General features: G+C 39.1%; 1 protein-coding gene across 5 annotated transcripts in view; it reads left to right on the top strand.

Moving 5' to 3' along the window:
- The window catches only part of LOC143653482 (uncharacterized), a 52,134-nt gene that overhangs the window by 27,516 nt on the left and 4,973 nt on the right, over nucleotides 1-19,645 (top strand). For 4 of the 5 annotated variants that reach the window (XM_077124500.1, XM_077124502.1, XM_077124501.1 and 1 more), the window contains 2 exons: nucleotides 18,066-18,192; nucleotides 18,447-18,542. In XM_077124500.1, coding sequence (XP_076980615.1) covers nucleotides 18,066-18,192; nucleotides 18,447-18,542 — 223 coding nt within the window. Of the gene's footprint in view, nucleotides 1-3,435; nucleotides 3,525-18,065; nucleotides 18,193-18,446; nucleotides 18,543-19,645 lie in introns of all 5 variants that reach the window. The other variant, XM_077124504.1, reaches the window with a different exon arrangement.

Here is a 19,645-nt window from a genome sequence, read left to right as displayed (position 1 = left end):
ACACTTAGGCTGGATTGTATGATATGTGAATAAAATTATTTAAAAATGAACAGAGAGAAACAAGTGCTAGAGAAATGTGGAGAAAGAGATGTACCTATTCACCATCGGTAGGGAAATGAGAGACGCAGTCCCTTGGAGGGCAGTGTGTGGTTCCACAGGAGGCTAGGGGTAGGGTTGCCATATGATCCTGAAACCCCATTGCTCAGTATATATCTGGAGGAGCTGTGTGTGGGGACACGAATGGACATTTGCACACTGGTGTCTGGTGGCAGTGTTCATGATCCACAGTGAAGGCAGGTGGCCTAAGGGTACAACGACTGAGGAATGGAAGGAGAACTATGGCATATACATAATGGAATACTGAGCAAGAAGGAATGAAGGTGTGAGGCGTGCAGCTAGACGAATGAACCTTAAGAGCTGTATGTTGAATGAAATGTCAGGAACAAAAAGACAAATATTATCTTCCCTCAATCATATGGACTAACCATAATATAAAAATTTAGTGAACTAAAGTTGAGAGCATGGGATATCAGATTGGGGCATATTGTAAAGGAGCCTAGATTGTAAGCTCTTACAGCAGTTACACATATTCAGGAGGTGTGACTGTTAATTATAAATTCTCAGATACTGAACTGTTTGTATGTCTCAGTGGTCTTTCCTGGAAACTTCGGGCGTTTATGTGACACCTGAGACTCATAATTAGAGTTCTGAAGCTATGAAAGTCAGCAGTACCCCATACAGAAACTGTTTAAAAAGTTGAAAAAGTGATCAGGCATCGAGTAGTGATATGAATGAAGCTGATCTGGATAGGACTAAGGTATATCAGAAGATTGCGTAAGGGATGATATCATCCATATTTTAAAACTTCAATTTCTGTGTGGGACTAAAGGGAGAGATGTTTATTTGGTGCAAAATTTATATTTTGGGTGGTACATTTCCTGATTTAACTTGTATGGTCAGTTTAATTGAACACCATAAGTACAGGGAATTTTGAATAGGGCATGGGATTTTGTTGGTTTGTCCAGGTTAGTTTGATGCCCAAATACATCCCAGAAATTTTGGACAGTGAATAAAGAAGTATTTGCAAAGTCCCCTTCGGGGAATGGGGAGAAAGAGGGAAATACTCAGCTTTCCCATTTGGAGGATTTCTGATATTCTCGTGAACTGTGGGGACAACCAAATCAATAGGCTGAGCCCTCGATCTGGGGGTTTGCCCCTATGAAACTTACCCTGCAAAAGATAGGCTAAGCATATTACATTCAGGCCTAAAAGTCACCCTTAGAGAACCTCTTTTTTGCTCAGGTGTTGCCTATTTCTCTCTAAGCCAACACAACACAGCAAGTGAACTCACTGCCCTCACCCCCGTACATGGGACATGACTTCCAGCGGTGTGAATCTCCCTGTCAATGTGGGACAGAAATCCCGGGATGAGCTGGGATCTGGCATCAAGGCATTGAGAAAACCTTCTTGACCAAAATGGGAAAGAGAGAAATGAGACAAAGTGTCAGTGGCTGAGAGATTTCAGTCAGAGTTGAGATGTTATCCTGAAGGTTTTCTTACGCATTATATCGCTATTCCTTTTTAGTTTATAGTGTATTGGAGGGACTAAAGGGAAGTACCTGAAACTGTAGAGCTGTGGTTCAAAGCCTTGTTTCTTTTTTTTTTTTTTAGGGGGTATATGGGAACACTTTATTTCTTACATGGTTCTTCTGTATCAAAGCCTTGTTTCTTGAAGATGATTGTATAATGATGTAATTTTTACAGTGACTGTGTGATGGTGAAAACTTTGTGTCTGATGCTCCTTTTACCTAGGGTATAGACAGATGAGTAAAAAATATGGATAAGAAATAAACAAATAATAGTGGGAACAAAGGTTAAAGTAAGTTGAATAGATGGAAATACTAGTGGTCAATGAGAGGGAGGGGTAAGGGGTATGGTATGTATGAGTTTTTTCTTTTTTCTTTTTCTGAAGTGATGTAAATATTCAAAAAAATGATCATGGTGATTAATTTGCAACTATGTGATGATATTGTGAGCCATCGATTGTACACCATGTATGGAATGTTCATATGTTAAGAATGTTTGCATGTTTGTATAGTATTTTATCAATAAAATTTTTTTTTAAAATGACGTTATGGTGATATGGATGAAGCTAACCTTTGTTTCTTTACCCTAAGTGATCACACAAACATGATGGAACCTGAAATTCGGCAGCCTCATCTCATTACAACTTTCCAACCAATTTCCAAGCTCATGGCTGGAAGTTAAATGGGGTAGGCTGGTTCTAAGTAGAAAAGAAAAATAATGGCTTTGGAGAGAAAGGGATCGTTAAAACTTCCATATGAAATTTCCACCACTTATTGGGTTCAAATCAGGTGGTGTTTTACACTAAGATCCCTCTGTCTCAATTTTGAAATTGAAAGCATTCAAAGAAATGGAGAAATTTTTATAAGCAACAACAGGAACCAATTCAGTAATGTTTCCCTTGTCTTCATAGAGTTTACTCCAGTACCAATTACCTGTTAATTTAAAAACAAAATAACTGGGTGGGCCACGATGGCTCAGCAGGCAGAATTCTCGCCTGCGTGTGGGAACCTGGATTCGAATCCCGGTGCCTGCTCATGCGAAAAAAAAAAAACAAACTAACAAACAAAATAACTGGAAAAATTCTAGCAATAGAACTTTTCATCAGGGCTATCTTTTGGTTAATTTAGGATATTTCTTATCCTTATAATATCAAACTGTTCTTCTCCCCAAAAGGGATGGATTTTTAAAATTGCTACAGACTTCAGGTAAAAAGCATAATGCTTTTTTTTTTTAAGTAGTCCATAGTTTGCATTAGGTGTCTTTCCCCCCATATACCACGCTAGTAACATTTTGTAATGGTAATGTACATTTGTTCTAGTTCATGAAAAAACATTCGTGTATTTGCACTTTTAATCGCAGTAATCATTCATGACAGGGTTCGCTGTTAGTCCCATCTTTCATCCCCTGGCTTTCCTTCTAGTGACATACACAACCCTAAACTTCACCTTTCAACTCAAATCACATGCACAAATTGGTGCTATTAATTACATTCACAATAATGTGCTATCATGACCTTTTTCCATTTCCAAACATTTACCGTCCATATTACTAAAAATTCTGCACAAATTAGGCATCAGCTCCCCATTCTGTACTCTTATTTTATCTTCTGGTAACCTGTATTATGAATAATAATGCCATAATTTTGTTAATTATAATTTCACGAGTGAATTTGTCCCTTTCATGTAAGTTGTCTAGTTTGTTGGCATAGTGTCCTCTTGATCTTTCTTTTTTTTTTTAAATGTTTTTCTCTTAGGATCTTTATTGTTTCTTTGGCATCAGTAATAATGTGCCCATCTTATTTCTGATTTTATTTGTTTGCTTCTTGTCTCTTTTTCTTTGTCAATCTAGCTGAAGGCTGTCAATTTTACTGATCTTCTCCAAGAAACAGCTTTTGGTTTTTATGATGAAAGACCAGAAAAAGATATACTACACAAAAGGTAGTTTTTATTGTTCACAATTTTTATTATTTCTGGTCTGATCTTTTTTCTTTATTTCATTCTGCTTGCTTTGGGTTTAGTTGGCTGTTCTTTTTCTTATGCTTCCAGGTGTGCACTTAGGTCTTTGATTTAATCTCTTCTTTTTTATTGTGAGCATTTAGGGCCATAAATTTCCCTCTCAGCACTGCCTTTGCTGCATCCCATGTTTTGATGCGTTGTGTTTACATTTTCATTCCTCTCGAGATATTTACTGATTTCTCTTGCAATTTCTTCTTTGACCCACTGATTGTTTAATAGTGTGTTGTTTGACCCCCATATATTTGAATTTTCCAATTCTCCACCCGTAGTTGATTTCCAGCTTCATTATATTATGATCAGAAAAAGTGCTTTGTGTAGTATCAATATGTTTAAGTTTATTGAAACCTATTTTCTGACCCAATGTGGTTTTATCCATGAGTAGTTGAGTAGAATATATCCTGCTGTTTTGGGGTACAATGTTCTGTGTATGTCTGTTAGGTCTAGTTCATTTTTCATATTTTTGTAGTTCGCTGTTTTCTTATTGATCCTTTGTCTAGATATTCTATCTGTTGATGATGGTGGTATATTGAAGACTCCAACTACTATTGTAAAAGCAATATTTCTCCCTTCAGTGTTGCCAGTGTTTTCATGTATTTTGAGGCAACCTGTTAGGTGCATAAATATTTATGATTGTTACTTGCTCTTGGTGAATTGCCCCCTTTCATTAATATATAATGTCCTCTTTAGTCTCTTATAACTGCTTTGCATTTAAAGTATATTTTGTCTGATATTAATATAGCTATCCCAGATCTATTTTGGTTACCTCTTGTGTATTTTATCTCTTTCTGGTCTTTCACTTTCAACCTAGTTGGGTCTTTGGGTCTGAGTCTCTTGTAAACAGCATATAGAAAGAGCATATGTTTTTTATCCCATTCTGCTAATCTGTGTATTTTGCTTGGGTTGTTTGATCCATTTACTTTCAACATTATTACTATATAGTCAGTACTTCAACAATTTTATCCTTTGGCTTTTATATATCATATCTCATTTTTGTCTCCTTTTACCCTTTGTTCTGGTTTGCTGGCTGCCAGATGTGATACAGCACAAACAGAATGGCTTTTTAAAAGGGGAATTTATTAAGTTGCTAGTTTACAATTACCATGAAAATGTCCCAATTAAAGCAAGTCTATGAAAATGTCCAAATTAAGGCATCAACAAGCAGTTTCCTTTACTCAGGAAAGGTTGATGAAGTTCGGGGTTTCTCTCTCAACTGGAGAGGCACTTGGCAAACATGGTGATGTCTGCCAGCTTTCTCCCCAGGCTTCTTGTTTCATGTAGCTCCCCCAGGAGTGTATTCAGTCTCCAAAGGCCTCTGGCTGTGTGGACTCTGTGACTCTCTCCTCTTCTGGCTCTGTCACGGCACTCTCATCATTCTCCTGGCGCTGTTGCTCTCAGACTCTTCCAAAAATGTCTCCTCTTTTAGAGAATTCCAGTAAAGTGATCAAGACCCACCTGGAATGAAGCTTCCCCAGAGACATATTCCTTCTTCACATTCCGGCAGCCAGCAAACTATAACACCAAGAAGGCCTTTTTCACTTCTGTTTTTGCCTGCCCTAAAGTGCATTTCAGTGGCCTGCTCAGCTGATGGCACTCTTTGGCAAATCTTTCATCACTGGTCTAAGGGGGCAGTGTTTATTTTCAGCTGTGCTGGTGTGAAGGGAAGTACGCCCCCTAAGAAAAGCCAAGTTCTAATATAAATCCCATTTCCTAAAGGTAGAATAATCCCTATTCAATACTGTATGTTTGAAACTGTAATCAGATCATCTCCCTGAATGATGGGATTTAGTCAAGAGTGGTTGTTAAACTGGATTAAGGGACGACATGTCTCCACCCATTTGGGTGGGTCTTGATTGGTTTATTGGAGTCCTATAAAAGAGGAAATATTTTGGAGAATGAGAGACTCAGAGAGAGCAGCACTACAAAGCAGAGAGTCCACCAGCCAGCGACCTTTGGAGATGAAGAAGGGAGACGCCTCCCGGGGAGCTTCATGAAATAGGAAGCCAGGAGAGAAAGCTAGCAGATAATGCCGTGTTCGCCATGTGCCCTTCCAGCTGAGAGAGAAGCCCTGACTGTGTTCACCATGTGCCTTCTCACTTGAGAGAGAAACCCTGAACTTCATCAGCCTTCTCGAACCAAGGTATCTTTCCCTAGATGCCTTTGATTGGACATTTCTTTAGACTTGTTTTAATTGGGACATTTTCTCGGCCTTAGAACTGTAAACTAGCAACTCATTAAATTCCCCTTTTGAAAAGCCATTCCGTTTCTGGTATATTGCATTCTGGCAGCTAGCAGACTAGAACATCAACTTCCACCAGGAGTGATGGAACAATGCTGGAGTCCATTTTTCAGGCAGGGCAGAATCTCAGTTCAGAGCTGGAAACCAGAAGTCCAAAGTCACTGATGAGAAGCTGTGTTCAGCACTCAACCATCTGTGTCCCGTTTCCTCCCCACTCCTGTGCCAAGGAAAAAATACTTCACAGCCCTCTGCCCCTGGGGCAGCCAGGCACAGACTTATGAAGACAGGCCTTGAGGGTGGAGGATCCCGGCCACTGCCAGGGGAGCGATTCACTCAGTTTTACTGCAGCTTCTCAGTCTCCCCAGCCTGCTCTTTTTTGGATGCTGTACAGTACTCCCCTGCTCTCCAGAGCCCCAGAACTGTTGATTTGAACAGTTTTCCTGTCTCCTCGCTGTTTTTGTAGGGTGTGTCCTTTTGCTCCCTAATCAGCTGTCTTCCCTGGAAGCTACCACTACCCCCACCCCACCTGCCACCCAGTCATTTTGTAGGAGTGTTAAAACTTTTTTATTCCAAACTGGACCATTTGTTGGTGTTCTCCATTTTCTTCTTTGGGGCAGACTAACTTTTTAAAAAGCTTGCAGAGTCGGATAAAATTTCAAATACTTCACAATTTCTGACTTAGCAGCATTTTAGATGAACTGCCTATATGGAAAACAGGCTGGAGTTAGGGAAGAAGAGAGGTAGGCCAAGTTTTAAAGAAGCTGCTGCAATAGTCTAGGAAGAGAAGTATGAGGAATGAGAGAAGATAGATTTTAAAAATACCTACAATTTAAGAGTAGGAATGACTGCCTGAATATAGTAAGCAGAGCTAGAGGAAGCATTCTATAAGAAATTTGAGTTTTGTGGTGCGGGGGACTGGGTGGATGGTGTTAAAGTCACCAGGGTAGAAAACTGGAGAAGGATTTGGGGGGAGAGGGATAAAAAGCAGTTTGATCCCATGTATAAACTTGTATAACTTCCACCACAGTGTGGATACCGAACTGTCTCATTACCACAAAGGAAGTCTTCCATGCTACCCCATTATAATCACTCTCAAAATCAAGGGCACCCAGTTCCCTTCCTCAGGCTCTGCTTCTAGGGAACAGAAGCCTAAGAGAGAGTCTTAGATCTGTTTCCGGGTTCTCTGTTCGATTGATCTATGTGTCTCTCCGTCCACCTGTAGGTGTGTATACACACACACACACACACACACACACACGCACAAGTACAATATAGTATATTGTGTATTGTACCTTATATCTTTTCTACTTCTTAACTTTTACTGTTAGACAACCTTTTCTTTGTTTCTTTTTTGAGTGTTTTCTAACCTTCTGGTTCTGTTATTTGTTAACAACCTTTACCTAATTGTCAGAATTGAGCCTTTGTTACTGTTAATGTGTTAGTGTTCTGTAATAGTTATTCTTCCATCAGGATCTTTTAACCTACAGGTGGCTTTTCTCTATCTACTATATACTTCTTGTGCTCTGAAGTCTATTAATGAGGATTTCTGGTACAGACATACTTCATTTTATTGTGTTCCACATATACTGTGTCTTTTACAAATTGAAGGTTTGTGGCAAAATCTTGCATCGAGCAAGTCTCTCAGTGCTGTTTCTCCATCAGCATGTTCTTCTTTGCTGTGTGTCACATTTAATTCTTGTAGTAGTTCAAACTTTTTCATTGTTATTATACCTGTTATAGTGGTGATCTGTGATCTTGAATGTTACCGCGGGAATTGTCTTGGGGTGCTACAAACCACGCTCTTAAGATGGTGAACTTAATCGACATTTGTTCTGACTGCTCCACTAACTGGCCATTCCCCTCTCCCTCTCCATATCCTCAGGCCTCCCTATTCCTTGAGACACAGCGATATTGAAATTAGGCAAGTTAACCCTGCAGTGGCAGGAAGAGTCAAATGTCCCTTTAAATCAAAAGCTGGAAATGACTAAGCTTAGAGAGGAAGGCATGTCAAAAGCTGAGATAGGCCAAAAGCTAGACCTCTGGGCCAAATAGGCAAGTTGTGAATGCAAAAGAAGAGTGCTACTCCAGTGAACACATAAATGATAAGAAAATGAAACCTTATTGCTGATACGGAGAAAGTTTCAGTGATCTGGATAGAAGATTGAAGTAGCCCCAACATTCCCTTAAACCAAAGCCTAATCCAGAGCAAAGCCCTAACTCTTCAATTCTATGAAGGCTGAGAGAGGTGAGGAACCTAGCAGAGGTTAGTTCATGAGGTTTAAGGAAAGAAGCTGTGTCCATAACATAAAAGTGCAAGGGGAAGTAGCAAGTGCTGATATAGCAAGTTATCCAGTAATCTAGCTAATTGATAAAGGTGGCTACACTAAACAATGAATTTTCAGTGTAGATGAAACAGCTTTATAATGGAAGACGATGCCATCTTGCACTTTCATAGCTAGAGAGAAGTCAGTGTCTGACAAAGCTTCAAAGGTCAGGCTGACTCTCTTGTTAGGGGCTAATGCAGCTGGTAACTTTAAGTTGAAGCTAGTGCTCATTTACCATTCCAAAAATCCTAGGTTCCTTAAGAATTATGCTACGTCTACTCTTCCTGTGCCCTGTCCGGAGAACTACAAAGCCAGGATAACAGTGTATCTAGTTACAGTGTGCTTTACTAAACATTTTAAGCCTACTTTTGAGACCTACCACTCAGAAAAAAATGATTCATTTCAAAATATTACTGCTCACTAACAATGTACCTGGTCACCCAAAAGCTCTGATGGAGATGTATGAGATTAGTGTTGTTTCATGCCTGCAAACACAATCCCTTCTGCAGCCCATGGATCAAGGAGTAATGTCAACTTTCAAGTCTTATTATTTAAGAAATACATTTAATAATGTGAGCTGCCATAGACAGTGATTCCTCTGATGGATCTCAGCAAAGAAAATTCAAAACCTTCTGGGAAGGATTCACCATTCTAGATGTCATTAAGAACATTCATATTTCATGGGAAGATGTTGAATTAACAACATTAGTATAAATTTGGAAGAAGTTGATTACCACCCTCATGCATGACTTTGGTGGGCTCAAGACTTCAGTGAAGGAGGTACCTCCAGACGTGTGGAAATAGCGAGAGAACTAGAATTGGAAGTGGAGCCTGAATTGCTGCCATCTCATGAAAAACTCTAATGAATGAGGAGTTGCTTCTTATGGAGGTTACAGACAGTACTGTCACACAGTGGGGAGTGTTTAAGTTATTAAATATCTCCATTTCATACCTCCAGAAAATTACATAGCTTGTGTGATACTCTTTAGGAATGTAGGCCTCATAAATCCATGGGTTCTAGGTTTATTTTGCTAAAAATGATCCTTTAGCTATTTATGTCATGTCAGCATTATGCAAGTAAGGTCTGTTCCTCCTAGCCATCATCATTAGTCTGTTTTTTGGGAGGTCCAGTTGACAAAGAGATAAGTCCAAGTTACCTGTTTTTCTCTCATAAGCATCCCACTCTCATGGGATTGAGTAGATTGTAGATGAGCTGCTTTGACTCCTTCCTCCTCAGCCAGCCACAATAATAACTAATTATATGAACATGCGCTGTGTTCCAGGCATTATATTCTTTTTTCTGAATTAACTCATAAAATGCCAGCAACAACTTTAGGTGCTATAAGTTAAGTCCATTTTAAAGATGATAAAACTTACAGCCACAGAGTAAGGGACTACTAATGGCTAATTTTGTCAAGGGGTACAATCAGTTGATAAATTCAAGACCTCTTCTGGATCTAAATCCACATCAAGCTTCCTTTTCCTTTGAGAATAAGACAACTTCTCACTTGGAATGTGAGAGCATTTTGTTAGAATGGGAATTGAAGATTTCCCAAACTGGGCATTAGGGGCAGGCTGGTATTGATAAGGATGCATATGTTCTTCTGTTATTGACTTTATCCTCATTTCATGTTGTGAATTGATAAACTTCTGTGACTTGTTTTAGCTTTTCTGTCATTCAGTGTAGCCAGCCCCACCTCAGTTATATCAGGGAATCAGTGTTGCCAGGGAAACATGGTGCATCTACCCTGAATATAAAGATCAGATTAACCCATGTATGTAACTGAATGGGTAACACAGCATGTTTACTGAGCCACAAAAGCCTCTCCCTTTTACCATCTATTGCAGATAGTAACCTATGTAAAATTCCACAGCTCCCTGCTATGCATCAATCAGAAATCAGTTTTGCTGACCTTGTATTTGGTTACTGCTATTTCCCAGGTGATGTGTATTCTTCCTTGCATTTGTTTTCTTGTTTTTGTTACTGTTTTGATGGCATACATCCTGTAGTATTGGTACTTTTACTGATATTGACTTTTCTTTATTGTATACATGAATGATAGTTTCATTTCAACATAAGAATGGAATTCCAGGTTCAAATCTTTTTTCCTAGCATATGGGTTTGTACATGAGAAATCAGGTGTCAGTTTGAATCTTATTCCTTTATTTTATAATAGATTACTTTTTCTTGGTTTGGCAAGCTTGCAAATTTCTTTATTGTTCAAGTTTAGAAGTTGATTCATGTTGTGTTTAAGGTTTCTCTTTTCTCAGTACTCCTCCATGATACTTGAGTGTATACTTTTGTTAAAAAAAACTTGGGTTGTAAGCTCAGTGCATTTTCTGTTTCTTCTATTTTTTCCTTCCGCTCTGTCCTCTATTTTTTCTCTAGAATTTCTTTTGAATGATATTGCATCGCCAAGCTTTACCTTCTGTCCATAGAATACATATTTATTCTGTCACCTGGGAAATGTGCACAATTTTACCTTCCATATCCGGAATGTTTTTGGAGCTTCTTTTAAGGAGTTTTGTTTCACAATTTAACAATTGAAGTTTTAAATTTGTGAATGCTACTATTATAAATAATGTCTCCTTATCATAGCAGATGATTTGCATTTAATGGAAACAATGTTCTCTTGAATATATTTGAGGATTACTATTTCTCTCCAGTGTCTCAAAAAATATAGTCTCTTCATAAACATTGATTTACTTTTCCTTACTTGCTTTTTCCATTCATCTTGGTGCATGTCTTTCATATTACTGGTTGTCAAATTTCTAGTGTATCTCCATTTTCTGTTTATATAAATGAAGATTTAGTTTGATTTGTCAAGGTAGCTATTACGAATTTATTCAGAAATGTGGAATATTTTTCCTCTATTTCCTCCCTCAGTGAAAGCTGATTTCAAGGATTTATCAATAAAATTATTGGAACAATATATAAATGAGTGAATTTCCTTTCAGGTTGTCAGGAGGGCATGTATAGGCCTTTTAAGGGCCGTTGATACCTGAAGTGGGAATTTCCACACTGTGGAACTATCATGATCTCATCAAAGATCTGCCTTAAAACAAAATTTATATCCATTTTCTCTCTGGCTGAATAGCCCATTTCTGGAACCTCTGAGGCATGTACCACATTTATGTAAAACATCTGTTTCCTTTATCCTTCCAATAGCAGCTATGTTTATACCGAGTAGGGGGTGTTATTCAGCACACCTTGATTTTAGAAGTCTCTGTCTTTACATACTACACACAGAGACACATACATCACAGTGTAAACAAATATACTCAAGACACAGGCAGTCTAACTTTGACATTACTATGGGAACATAAAAATGGTTATACAAGCAAAAGCCATGAAAAGAGATCTCAATAATCACTGGGAAAAATTGCAGTTGTTTTGTGACTTTTCAAAATTTTTGTCAAAACATTCTGAACTCTTTTACTGTCAGTAATAAATATACAGGGAAATGAAAAAAAAGTAGTACAATTAGTATTTAGTTAGTACCCTGAAATTTAACAGTAGATGCATCGAGAATTAAAAGTGTTTTATAGACTTCCGGGAAGATGGCTGACTGGAGCAGCTTGAGCTTAGCCCTGCTCCACAGAAAAGTTAGAAAAGGGACAGGAGTGTGACTGAGGCAGCAGTTTGGGACTGCCGCTGACCTGGAAGAGCGTTCTGCGCTACATGTGACAGCCCCAGTTGCAGAGGCTGAAGACCTGAGGAGGCAGAGGGCTGGAGCCTGGCGTGGAGGTATGGAGCGGTAGAGCCCGCCGGAGTGCACAGATGTACATGGAACTAGGAAATAAGCCAGGCCACATTCCTTGGGCACGCTGCCTTCACCAGCACAGCCCCATGACCGGCGACTCACCCTGCCCCCACGCACCTGAACCCCCTCACCTGCTCCCATTTCCCGCGCTCCAGGCGTCTCTACCCCACCAGCCCCCAGTGCATATACCTGCCCTTGTCCCCACCCCTCGTGCAGCCCAACCCACCTCTTCTACACCCCTCCCAAGCACTACCTCCCCATCCCTGTTCCCTACAGGCTATTACCAGCACATAAAGGTTGTAGGCACTAACCTCCATACCTGGGCTACCCCTGTCCCAACCCCCCCATTCCCCATCCATACTGTTGCACTGCCTAACCCCACCCTCCCTGAGCTCAGTGCATTGGTTTATGGCACTCCCAGGCCCATGCATGCACAAGGGCCCCCAATCACATCACTCAGCTCTGGGAACTGCATGTTACAGCAATCCTAGAACCACGCATGCGCACAGCCCTCAGCCTCACTTCCCGGCTCTGAGAAAGTGCTGACCTGCATAGCCTGGTCACATCTGCCCCCAGTTCACAAAAGCGTAACACCAACCTGCTGCCACAGCCCTACGCATGCACACAGGGGCCCCAAGCCTTAGACCAGTGCACACCAGGGTTATGTACTCCAGACAGGTGCACCTGCATAGCTACGTCCTCCCTGGCTGCTGGGCACCCACGTTCAGAAGCACCCGCGTAACATCCCAGCCTGCGCTCATACCTGCCCTGAAACAAATCACTGTACTGAGTGCTCCATCCCGTTCCCTGCTCCCTGCTGTACAACTATCCCACAAACACAAAGCCTTAGACTTTTGAAAGGAATGAACTCCCAAAGTAAATCAATCAAGATATCTACATGCAACAAAGCAGAAGATCACAAAGCATATCACAATTCAGACGATATAACCTTGCCTAATGACCAAATTAAAACACTTGAGGAGACACAGACATTGGAACAACTAATCAAAGATGTTCATACAACTCTACTTAATAAAATAAGTGGGATAGCAAATGACATAAAGGAGATCTTGAAGACAGTAGAAGAGCACAAAGAGGAATCTGAAAGAATAAATAGAAAAATAGTGGAAATCATAGAAATTAAAGACTCCATTAACCAAATAAAAAGCATACTAGAGGCACATAACACCAGATTTGAAGAGACAGAAGAAAGAATAAGTGATATAGAGGACAGGATAATTGACTTTGAAGACTCAAAACAGCAAATGGCAAAAAGATGGAAAAAATTGAATGGGAACTCAGGGACATGATAGACAAAGTGCACAAATATAAGAATCATTGGTGTCCCAGAAGGAGAAGAGAGAAGTAAAGGGCAAGGAAGAGCAGTTGAGGATATAATGGGGGGAAACTTCCCAACCCTCATAGAGTATGTAAATATACAAGTCAAATAACTCCAAACAGAATAAACCCAAATAGGCCTTCCCCAAGGCACATACTAATCAGTCTGTCAGGTGTTGAAGAGAAGCAGAAAAACCTGAAAACAATCTCCTATATACAAGGGAAATCAAATAAGACTGGTTCCGTCTACTCATCTAGCACCCTGGAGGAGAAAAGGCAGTGGTAGGATATATTCAAGATCCAGAAAGATAAAGACTTCCAGCCAAAAATTATGTACCCAGCCAAATTGTCCTTTAAAATTGAGGGAGAGATTAAAGCATTCATAGACAAAGAAGTTCTGAAAGAATATGTCAACAAAAGACTGGCCCTACAAGAAATATTAAAAGGAGTTCTGCCAGCTCAGGAGAGGGAGGTCTGGAGGAGGGTACAGAATTGAAGAGTACACTAAGGGTAATTCAAAGAATACAAAGAGAAAGAGGGAAAAGAATATACAGATCTGACAAAAAAGATAAGATGGTGGGATCAAGAAATGTCTTTTCAGTAATAACATGAATGTTAACATTAAATTTGCCAATTAAAAGATATAGATTAACAGAATGGATTAAGAAACATAATCCAGCTATATGCTGTTTACAAGAGACTCATATTAGACACAAGGATACAAATAGATTGAAAGTGAAAGGATGGAAAAAGATCTTCCACACAAGTTGTAATGAAAAGAAAGCAGGAGTAGCTATGCTAATATTGAACATAATAGACTTTAAATGTAAAGTCATCATAAGAGACAAAGAAGGACACTACATACTAATTAAAGGGTTAATTCACCAAGAAGACATAACAATCATAAATGTTTATTCTCCCAATCAAGGAGCTCCAAGGTACATGAGACAGACATTGGCGAAACTGAAGGGAGCAATAGATGTTTCAACAATAATAGTAGGAGAATTCAATACACCACTCTCCTCTATAGACAGAACAACCAGACAAAAGAGCAACAAGAAAATAGAGAAGTTAAATAACTTGATAAATAAATTAGATCTAACAGACTTACATAGGTCATTGCATCCCAAAGCATAAGGTTATGCATTTTTCTTTAGTGCTTATGGAATATTCTCCAGGATAGACCATATGCTGGGGCACAAAATAGGTCTTTATAAATTTTAAAATATTGAAATTATTCAGAACATTTTCTCTGATCACAATGGGATGAAGCTGTATCTCAGTAACCACCAAAGAATGAAAACATTCACAAATATGTGGAGATTAACGTACTCTTAAACAGCCAATGGCTCAGAGAAGAGATTTCTAGAGAAATCAGCAACTATCTGGAGATGAATGAAAATGAGAATACCACTTATCAGAAATTTGGGGATGTGGCAAAGGTTGGGCTTCTCTAGTGGTTCAGGAAGTAATATTACCATATTGAAGATGAACAAGATGAAAGGGGTTGTATAGACTTACGTGTCCCACTGGCTCACACTAGAAATATGAATGAGTTTTTGTAATAATTCAAAGATATGATTCTTGTATAAAGAGTGTTTAAGTCCAGGCTATAGGGGGAAAACTGCTATTGCATGCTATGATCTATGTTCAGAAGGAAAGCATCAGCACTACCACAGCAACAGCAGAGGTAAATAATGGGATGAGGGACAAGAGTTAGGAGGTTTAGATCTCCTGTTTGGTGAGGGTGTGTTTATTGGTTTTCTGTTGCTTGGAAACAGTGAAATTATCTAAAATTGAGAATGTTGATGGACTGTGGACTTTGGCCCTCTACATGATGGCTGATGAATGCATGTGGCCGAAGGATGCACTGATGGGGAAGTAGAATGGCAAACGATGGTGTATACTTATGAAGGAAGGCTGTGCTGCTACAAAAAGGAACATTGTTGTGAGGCATGCAACAGTCTGAATGAACATATGGATATTTGGTAAGACAACCTAAGTCAGAAACAAAAAACAAGAATGGTATGGTCCCCTTTAGAAAAGGCTTATAAGAGAACAGAGGCTTAGATTGTAAGCTTTTAGAGCAGACACAATAAGTCCAGAGGTGATTATTATTTCTGGGTTTTGAGAGGCTGTTTTATGTGTATAACCTGGTGTTTAGAGATAAGAACGAAACTGAGCAGGTTGAGGTTAAAGTAATTCAGAACATAGGGGTAAGGAAGGCGTGTCTGTATTTTAGAACCACACATACTCTTTGAGACCAATCGAAGAAAGGTTTATATGATCTGGAACTGAAATTTTCTGTAGTGCGTAATCTAATTCAACCTATCTGTATAGCTCATTTGAACAACTGAAACAGAGAGCACAGAATGAGAAAGAGGCCCTTTAATCCTGTATAGATTATTGTAATACGTAGAAACATTCTAGAGTATATTAACCAGATAATGAAAAAGTATTGGCAAAGTCCCCTGAGGAAGGGGAGAAAGACTGTGGAACTATTGAACCTTACCATCTCGGAATCACCTGATACAGTGTCAAACTTTAGGGACATCCAAATCAATAGGTCATGCCCTCAATCATGAGGCTTACTCTTGTGAAGCTTATGTAGGTAGTATAGAAGCTTAAACTATCTATAGGCATGCCTAAGAGTTACTTCTGGAGGACCTCTGTTGTTGCTTAGATGTGGCCTCAGTCTCTCTAAGCCCAATTCTGCAAGTGAAATCATTGCCCTCCCCCGTACATGGGACATGACATCCAGGGGTGAATGTCTCCCTGGCAACGTGGGAGATGACTCCCAGGGATGAATCCAGACCTGTCACCATGGGGTCAACAATTCCGTCCTGGCCAAATGGGGGAAAAGAAGTGTAATTAATAAAGTATCAGTGGCAGAGAGAGTTCAGATAGAGTCGAGAGGCTGCTCTGGAGGTTGCTCTTATGCAAGCTTCAGGTAGACCTTCTTACCTAACATAACCTGCCAACCCCCAACCAGGACCATTCCAGCCAATTCTAAAGAACACCTAGGGCAATTTACAAGATTCCACAAGGGTTCCAGTCACTAGAGTAACTTTCCAAGAACCTACAACCTCCAGATAGGTCCCTGGTCCAGATAAGTTGTGGAACCTAGCCCAGATTCTCCAGAACATCAGATAGTTCCATCTCCCTACCCCATATTAATGACAGACCCTTCCAAAATATCAAAAATTTGGAATTGTCATAGCCCAAAAACCCCAATGAGAGGTATGGAAAGATCAAAGGTGATGGTGGAATTAAACATAGAAGATAGGACTTAGCAAGTGAATATGAATGCTGAATCATTAAATTGATACCTCTTTTAGTCTCCAGTATTTTAGAACAGCTAGAAGTAAAAGCTTAAAATTGTGAAATTGTAACCCATGTCGAAGTCTGAAATATGTTCTACAACTAATTGTGGTGCTGTGCTTGGAAATTTATAGCTTTTTTGTATATATGTTATTGTTCACAATAAAAGAAGGAAAAAAGAAGTTCGATTGTGACAATAAAAAAGTATTTTAAGCCCACTAGCCTCCTGTATTCTGGAGCAGTTAGAAGGAAAAATGTGAGAGGATTGTACGGTAGCCCAGGACAGACTCTGGGAACTATCCTGTAACCACTTTTTGGAGAGTGCTTTGAAAACTATTGCTTTTTTATTTCTTTGCTTTGTATATATGTGTTTTATAACCTTGTAAAAAATTTACAAGAATAGTTTGAATAGGGCTTGCCTCTTCCTTACAGTATGACTTATGACATAGAGCAAACCTCTTTTATGCGTCTTGTCAGGAAGCTCACCTTCACTAAGGTCCTCTAGAGTCTCTTGGATGGTGGCCGTGTCACCATTCCCATAGGCAGTTTTTTCCTTCTAAAATTCCATTTACATTCAATTTGAGGTTCATTTAAAGCATAATTACTGTTTGTTTCTTTGTTGCACTTTCATCTTTGTTGGCAACTCCCTCTTTCAGTTACTTTTCAAACTGCCTTATGGCTTTATCCCTGGAAGATCAGGAGCCATCACAAGTTCATACTTTTCTGTCTCTGTGTGAGCTGAATAACATGTTCAGTGACCACTTATCAACTGAAATGATGGCTGGTCACTGGTAGTTACGCACATTTGTTATAAATGTATTGGTTTAAGGACTGAAGAGCTAGCAGCAAAGTTTGTGCTGTACAATTACTCACAATTAATACACTGTGCTAATTAAAATTTGAACCATGTTCTTGTGGGCTGGTGTGATTTAACTGATTGTGGTGACTGAAATTTGTGCCTGTTAGAACAGTTCAGTGCATGGACTACCATGGATGTACACACACACACACACACACACACACACACACATTCATACATATATTAACATAGATTTATGAGTGCTTAAAAATTACTCCTGGTGGGGTGAATCATTAGATATTTTGATATTTCTCATCTAAAGGAATATGCTGAAAACTAAAGCCCCAAACTTAGTTCTTTCCTAATCTTGTGCTATTTTGCATCCATACCAGATTGTAAGCTTCCTGAGATTAGAAGCAGTATTATATGTATCTTAATATCTAGGATAGTTCATGAATTTTGTGAGAACTGTGTGTTTTATGCATGAGTCAGTGAATTCATTGAGTACTTTTACTATGTTTCATTTTCTCCCACAAAATATAATGCAAAACAGGGAATATAGTAAGCATCCCATACAAACTTTTTCTGGTAAACTCAATATGGAGACATTGTTTCTAAATAATCTTTTCTATGTCACCCAGTTCAGAATGCTCCAGATTAATCAGATATGTGCTGTTACAGGAATCAATTTCATTTGAAGATGTGAATGTCGACTTTACCCAGGAGGAGTGGAATCAGCTGGACCCTCATCAAAGGACCTTGTACAGGGATGTGATGCTGGAGAACTACAGCATCCTGGTCTCACTTGGTAAGCAGAGCTTCTCTGAGTAACGGCCAACATCAGGCATTTCCTTTCTTTTGTTACCAAAGCATATAGATCTTTAGTAGTTTAATGATATTTAGGTTTCAGTGTCAGTAGTATTATTTGAATTCTTATCTCCCCAGTAGAAGAGTCCAGTAGATGCCTTCATTGGGCAGGTCCTGAAGCTGGACCTTTGTTTTTCTCATAGTTCCTGAATCCAGGAATCGTTTCCTATCTCCTGTGTCATTTTCCATTTTCAGGGCATTGCATTACCAAACCAGAGGTGATCTTTAAGTTGGAGCAAGGAGGAGCACCGTGGTTATTAAAGGAGGAGTTTCCAAGCCAGTGTTACCCAGGTGAGTTAGTAACTACACAGGCATCTCTAATTCAGGTGAAATTGGATCCTAGGTTGTTAGCTCAGTTGTAAGCACCTTTGAAACATTTTTCCAGAAAGTCTTTTTATAGGCCCTATCTGTTAGAAAGTGACTTAGAATAGTTACCACTTATGCCTCAGATACCTAAACTTATCACCAGATATCATTCACTCATAAATGTCTTTTTTGCTTAACTTTTTCAATATTTTATCCCTATTACTATTTCCTTGAATTTTATTCCTGCCTATCTCACGATAAGTCTTTTATCTCAGTTAATCTCCCTTCCTCTAGCAATCTCAGTTGCCCGTATTCCCTTAATTTGTTTTCAGTAATTCATTTATTTGTTCATTTACCAATATTAATTGAGCACTTGCTCTGGGTCAGTCATGTTCCAAGTGAAAGATACAGAAAAATGAATGAAATAAAGTTGCTGATCTCAGTGAACTTACATATTATGAGAAGAAGCACAAGAAGCTGGCAACATCCAGAGAAAATCCTTTAGAGAAGATGCAGGAGTAGAGGTAGAGTGACCAGTTAAGAAAGCTGATAGTAGCATACCCTAGGTTCAGGATGATAGAATATGCATAGAATATGCAAAATGGTTGGAATCTGTATATATTTTGAAGGTGGAATTTACAGAATTAGCATCTAATCTCTAATCTACCTCCTTTAACATTTCCATTTCTCTAATTTTTTAGAACAACATTCCTGTCTACTTGTGTTTCATGGCATGTTATTTACTGTGTATTGTTCTGTTTGAGCATATCTCACTCAGAATTTCACTCATTATATTTCATCCACTTTTATCGAATTTTTTTATCCTTTCTTCTCTGTTCCTTATGTTTATTTTACTCTATCATTTCTGAAAGGTATATTTGTGAAGGGCTGAATAAATTAACATTCATTGCTAATTTTCTTCTCTCCTTTTCCACAACAGTAGCTTTGTTTCCTTGTTTAATTGTCACCCATCCCTCCCAAAAATGGGGAAATAGAAAATGTGGTGATACTTTCATCCAAGAGACAGGATCTTAAACTAGAATCAAATTTATATAGAACATTTGTGTCTTAGTCCCATTTTATAAGAA

This window comes from Tamandua tetradactyla, chromosome 13, assembly GCF_023851605.1.
Source record: "Tamandua tetradactyla isolate mTamTet1 chromosome 13, mTamTet1.pri, whole genome shotgun sequence".
NCBI lineage: Eukaryota > Metazoa > Chordata > Mammalia > Pilosa > Myrmecophagidae > Tamandua > Tamandua tetradactyla.
The sequence above is the reverse complement of the archived record's forward strand: the minus strand, read 5'-3'. Positions and strand labels throughout refer to the sequence as shown.